This window comes from Nicotiana tabacum, chromosome 11, assembly GCF_000715075.1.
Source record: "Nicotiana tabacum cultivar K326 chromosome 11, ASM71507v2, whole genome shotgun sequence".
Lineage (NCBI taxonomy): Eukaryota > Viridiplantae > Streptophyta > Magnoliopsida > Solanales > Solanaceae > Nicotiana > Nicotiana tabacum.
The window spans coordinates 66,647,101-66,653,685 of NC_134090.1; the positions used below are offsets into that span (position 1 = coordinate 66,647,101).

General features: G+C 43.4%; 1 protein-coding gene across 1 annotated transcript; it reads right to left on the reverse strand.

Moving 5' to 3' along the window:
- Nucleotides 1-4,287: 4,287 nt before the first annotated feature.
- Nucleotides 4,288-4,869, reverse strand: LOC107774600 (uncharacterized). Its single transcript, XM_016594187.2, has one exon. It carries the CDS (start codon nucleotides 4,867-4,869, stop codon nucleotides 4,288-4,290), a length of 582 nt encoding a protein of 193 aa, XP_016449673.2.
- Nucleotides 4,870-6,585: the final 1,716 nt, after the last annotated feature.

The following is a 6,585-nucleotide window of genomic DNA, read 5'->3' on the forward strand; positions in this document are numbered from 1 at the left end:
AGTCATTTGTATTTGGTCGGAGCCTTTTAGTTCCGAGTGAAGTAGCTTTGGCGTCTATATCGAGGGTATGCCTTTTTAGGGGTCTTACAAATTTAATATATAGCCTTAACTTTGAGATCAGGTTTATGCCTTTAGTAAGGTCTTACAAGTTTTACATGTCTTTGAGGTTTTACAGTTTTTGATACTTGGTACAAGTATGGTTCATGCCTTGCTTGAGGTCTTACAGATATTGTCACTTGGTATAAGTATGGTTCATGCCTTGCTTTAGGTCTTACAAATATTGTTGTTGTCTTATATAGGTCTTACGAGACCGAGGCTGCCCGCATGTGGCCTTATGGCCTCGGGTTTTGATAAGTCGATGGAGGTGGTGATTGGCGGAAGTCCCCGAGTCATCGAGGGTTTCTTGGATCGGGAGACATTACTTGTAAACTTGGTATTGCCTCATTGAGGGCTTATAATTTCGGAGTTTTCGACCCGGAGGTCTAGTGGCCTTGAGGTTTTGATGCCAGTCCCCGAGTGTTCGGGACATTTTTGGCTCTGAAGCTATTTTATGATCTTGATGTTTCCTCATTGAGGGCTTGCGAGTTAGGAGCTCCGACCCGGGTGTCGCATTGTTTTGATTTGTTGACGCTAGTCTCGAGTGTTTGGGACATTTTTGATAGAGGAGCCATTTTTGCAAAAATACCAATTTCCTTCGATTACTTGGTACAAGTATACACGTTTTTGCTGTTACAGGCTCGGTTGTTCTGTGTGGACACGGTTCGTTCGACCATTTGGCCCGGTACATTATTTTCCTATCGAGACCCCATTTAGCGCATCTTGTCTTCTCCGAGGAGGTGAGCTTCGGGGGGGGATGCCCCCCCAGTATTTGAGGTTGATTGCATAAGAACCCTTGAATACTTGTTGGGTCTTCCTTAGGTATCATATAGATGTTTCCTCATTAAAAACCTTGTCGGTAAAACCCTTCTAGGGACAAAATCCGGTCGAAGGAAAAGAGTGCAACGCACGCTTATAAGAGCACGAGGTCCTCGAGCTTGAAGGTGCTTCAAAATCTTCCATCGGACACCTTAGCAGTAGTATCGTTTCGGCATTGATATGTTCCAACTGCTTGGAAGTTGCTCGCCTTCCATGGTACCGAGCTTCTAGGACCCTTTGCCAATTACTCCGACGACGCAGTATGGTCCTTCCTAATTTTGGGCTAGCTTTCCTTCATTAGGGTTTTGGGTGTTGAGGATGACTTTCCTTAGGAGGTCCTCGACTTCGAGATACCGGAGGTTTGTTCTCCTGTTATAATACCTTTTAATCCTTTGCTTTTGGGCGGCTATTCGGACCAGCGAGGCTTCTCGCTTTTCATCCAATAGTTCGAGGGCCGTAGTCATGGCCTCATTGTTCGAGCTCTTAGTGGTGTGTCAGAATCTGGCGCTTGACTCCCCGACCTCCAGTGGTATCAAAGCCTCGGTGCCATACACTAGAGAGAATGGTGTTTCCCCTGTGCTTGATTTTGAAGTTGTTCGGTATGCCCATAACACTTCAGGCAATATTTCTCTCCATTTTCCCTTAGCGCTTTCCAACTTCTTTTTTAAGTTTTTGATGATGGTTTTGTTTGTGGACTCGGTCTGACCGTTTGCACACGGGTGGTAAGGCTTTGAAAGGATTCTCTTGATTTTGTGCTCCTCGAGGAACTGTGTTACTTTGCTTCTGATGAACTGCCTCCCGTTATCGCATGTTATCTCGAAAGGAATCCTGAATTGGCACATAATGTGATCCCAGATAAAGTTAATGACTTCTTTTTCTCTTATCTTCTCGAAGGCCTGCGCTTCCACCCATTTTGAGAAATAGTCAGTCTTAAATAAAATGAATTTAGCTTTACTTGGTGCCGTTGGTAGAGGTCCGACGATGTCCATTCCCCATTTTATGAATGGCCATGGTGATAAGACCGAATGTAGTTGTTTGCCGGGTTGGTGAATCATAGGGGCAAATAGCTGGCATTTATCGTACTTTCGGGTGAATTCCTTAGTGTCTTTTTCCATGTTGTCCCAGTAGTAGCCTGCCCTGATCACCTTTCGGACTAAGGAATCGGCCAGAGTGATTTCCGCTAGTACCCTCGTGAATTTCTCGAAGTACATAATCTGTGTCTCCTGGCCCTAGACATACTGCTAGGGGGCCATCGAAAGTTCTTCTGTACAGAGTCCCATTTTCGTTGAGCGAGAACCAAGATGCTTTGGTTCGCAGGGCCCTCGATTCCTTTGGATCCGTGGGTAATTTTCCGTCTTTTAGATAGTCAATATATTTATTTCTCCAATCCCATATTAGGCTAGTAGAATTAATCTCGGTATGACCTTCATCGACCACTAATCTGGACAGCTGAATAACAGCCCTGGGGAGTAGGTCATCTTCTTCAACAGATGATCCCAGGTTTGCGAGGGCATCGACCTCGCTGTTCTGCTCCTGAGGTATGTGGACCAAGGTCCATTCTTTGAAACGACGTAATGCGACTTGGATTTTTTCAAATACCTTTGCATCCTGCCTTCTCGGACCTCGTAGCTCCCATTTACCTGGTTTATTACCAGAAGTGAATCACATTTTGCTTCGACGATCTCAGCTCCCAGGCATTTGGCCAATTCTAGACCTGCAATCATAGCCTCATACTCGACTTTGTTGTTAGTCAATCTTGCAGTTTTTATAGATTGCCTGATTATGCCACCCGTAGGCGGTTTCAGGACTATACCGAGTTCGAATCCTCTCATGTTTGTGGTGCCGTCGGTGAACAGGGTCCATACCACGGAAGACGTGCTTGATTTTAGTAAAAGCTCTTTTCTACCTCGGGCATGAGGGAGGGCGAGAAGTCGGCCACGAAGTCCGCCAGAATCTGGGACTTGATGGCCTTTCGGGGTTGATACTCGATATCATACCCCCTGAGTTCAATGGCCCATTTGTCCAATCGGCCCGCTTCGGAGAGGGTACGTTGTTAAAATGCAAATACGGTGGCATTGAATATAGGGTTTCAATTTTCACGATGCGTTTACTAACGTAAGAGCTAATTTTTCTAGGTGCGGATACCTAGTTTCGGCATCCCCTAGGGTCCGACTTACGTAATAAATAGGGAATCACGTACCTTGCTCTTCTCGAACCAGCACATCGCTTATCGCTATCTCGGATACATCCAGGTATAGATACAACATTTCATCCTCTTTTGGCATGTTGAGTAAAGGCGGACTAGTCAGATATCGTTTCAATTCCTCTAAGGCGTGTTGGCATTCTGGAGTCCACTCGAAGTTTTTTTTTTCTTTTTGAGTAAAGAGAAGAAATGATGACTCCTGGCTGATGACCTTGATATGAATCTGTCAGAGCCGCTATCCGCCCTGTCAGCCTTTATATAATTTATCATCGTGACTTTTTCGATGGCCTTGATTTTGTCAGGGTTGATCTCGATCCCCCTGTTCGATACCATGAAGCCTAAGAATTTGACCGAACCCACTCCGAAGGCACATTTCTAGGGGTTAAGCTTCATGTTGTAACTCTGAGGATGTCAAATGTTTCCTGCAAATGAGTCAAATGGTCCCCTGCGCGCAGGGACTTAACTAGCATGTCATCAATATAAACTTCCATGGATTTGCCTATTTGATGCTCGAACATTCTATTAACTAGATGTTGGTACGTAGCCCCTGCATTTTTTAGCCCGAAGGGCGTTACATTGTAACAGTAGGTGCCATACTTCGTGATGAACAAAGAATTTTCCCTATCCTCGGGGTTCATCTGAATTTGATTATACTCCGAGTAGGCGTCGAGAAAGGTGAGGGTCTCGTGGCTGGCCGTAGCATCAATCAGACGATCAATGTTAGGCAATGAGAATGAATCCTTGGGGCACGCCTTATTTAAGTCTTTATAATCTACGCACATTCTTAACTTATTTCCCTTTTTGGGCACTACCACTATGTTGGCTAGCCACTCGGGGTACTTTACCTCTCTAATAGACACTATTTTAAGGAATTTTGTTACCTCATCCTTGATGAATGCATGTTTTACTTCGGACTGGGATCTTTTTTTTTGCTTCACCGGTTTAAACCTGGGGTCGACACTTAATCGGTGGGTGGTTATTTCCAGCGGGATTCCGGTCATATCTAAGTGGGACCAAGCGAAATAGTTGATGTTATTAATAAGGAATTGAATGAGTTTCTTCTTGAGTTCGGGGGTTAATTCTATTCCCAAGTATACCTTCCGATCCGGGAGATGCTCGATCAAAACATCTTGCTCCAGTTTTTCAATTATCGATTTCGTTACATCTAACTATTCGGGGGCAACAAAAGTTCGAGGAGCGAGGAAATCTTCTTCATCATCCTCGAGGGTCTGTACACTCCGAGACTCATCTGAGGTAGAGTGTATAGGATTCGGCGCCTCTTGGTAAACCACAAACATTTCTTTTGCCTTATGTTGTTCTCCATATATGGTTGTTATACGATCCTTTGTTGGAAACTTCATCATCTGGTGCAGAGTTGATGACACTACCCTCATGTTGTGTATCCATGACCTGCCAAGCAATGCGCTGTACTTCATGTAACCACTGATGACGTGGAATGTGGTGTTCTGAACTATACCGGACATGTTAACAGGGAGGGAGATCTCCCCTTTTGTTACTTCGCCGGCCATGTTGAAGCCGTGGAGGACCCGTGAGGCGAGTATGATTTGATCGAGCAACCCAAGCTGTTCTACTACCTTTGACCTGATTACATTGGCTGAGTTGTCTGGATCCAAGAGCACACGTTTAATTCGAATGTTACTTAAAAGAAATGAGATTACCAGTGCGTCGTTGTGTGGTTTCATCAAAGTCTTGATATCCCCCTCGCTGTATGCAAGGGTGTCTTTGGTCATGCGGTCTCGGATAGGCCCTTCTATGGCAGTGGATATTTTATACATTTGATCACAGGTCCTTGGGGAATGTCGGTCCCCCCGATAATCATATGAACGACATACTGAGGAATCTCTCTTCTTACGTAGGTTGGATGTTTATGAGTTTCCCGCTGAATCTCTCGGCGTGCTCCATCGTTAATATATGGACCGACGTTAACGTATTGGGTGCCACATGAGGTCGTACCCTTGAGAATTAGTTCCGGTGTACTCTCAGGGTTTTGATCTTGCACTCCTATACTTGGAATAACCATACCGCCCTCTCCAAGGTGCTCAAAATTGTTGTTTTCACCTCCATTTACTGAGTTAGACATTTTGACCTGAAATCGAAGATCTTGGACAAGAAAAAGTGTGAAAGATAACTTGTGTTACGTAGTAAAACCAGCAAGAAAATAATCACTATTATTTTTCTCCCCATGGTCGGCGCCAAACTGTTTACCGTGAAAATGGTAATAACAATTAAATTTGATTTTGTGGTTCTAATACGTGATCTATTTTTATGCTAGTTGTTAGGGCAATATATGCTTAGTGAGGTACTTGGAATCAAGCTTTGAGCTTAAAACAAGATGTTAACCAAACCGAATGGCTTTCAATCGGGGCCTCGAGCTTGCTAATTCGGGGCCTCGGGGTCGAGTCTAATGCCCTGCCGAGGATAGTCGATGGAGACTAACAGTTATAAATAAATCAATGATGGATCTTTAAGGCCAATGATAAGAAATGAATGAAGAACGATAAATAGAACACAATGAATGTAAGTAATAAATGAAGAAATGAGGTCAAGAAAATATGTTGGAGAGCAGAGAGAATGTTCTTGTGTATTTAGTATTGAGCAACAGGTGGTTACAAAATGACAAGGATCCCCTTTATATATAAGGGGAAATCCCAACATAGTACATATATATTTATTACAAAGATATGGGGATGGGACAACTAGTTGATATCATGATTCGGGTCTGAACTTAGCTCACTAGACTTTGTGAGATCTAGTTATACACCTTGGGAACTCCCTACTTTTTCATCATAGTTGTTGGTCTGCACTGCCCCGAGGTCGAGCACCGATAGCCCTCAAGGGTGACCGTAGTCTCGAACTTGTGGAATATGCTTATGAGGCATCACAACAACGGAAAATTGGACCCTCCGATTTTACCGTATACAAATTCAAACTCCTAACTTTTACTTTATTCATAATACAATGATACCTATATCCAGAAAGACAGTTGGTAAGAGATTGAATGTCGCTGTAGAAGAGTTGAGTCAAAAGAACTCGATTTCACATCATTCTTATGATGAGTAAATGTGAGGTATTCATCAAATCATGTGTGTACTAAGACGTATAAGCTTCTTGATAAGGAATCCCAAGGCATGAATATCTATCCACCTATATGGTAAAAGGCAACAAAAGAATCAGAAGGTAGACACAACTTACAACAAGTAAAAGAAGCAAGGTGAAGAAGGGTACGTGGTACCCAGTTAGTGAAGATTATCAATATTTACAATTCAGGCAGAAAAAAATATGCATTCTGAGTTACTTTCCACAGTAGTAGAGATATATACAATTGGCCACACCCATCTCAGTTATGCCCTATGAGAGCTAACATTTATTATTTAAGAGAATGATGTGACATCAGGATCCAGCTGTAGCTAGAGTAACCCAAAATGGTGGATGGATTGTTATCATTA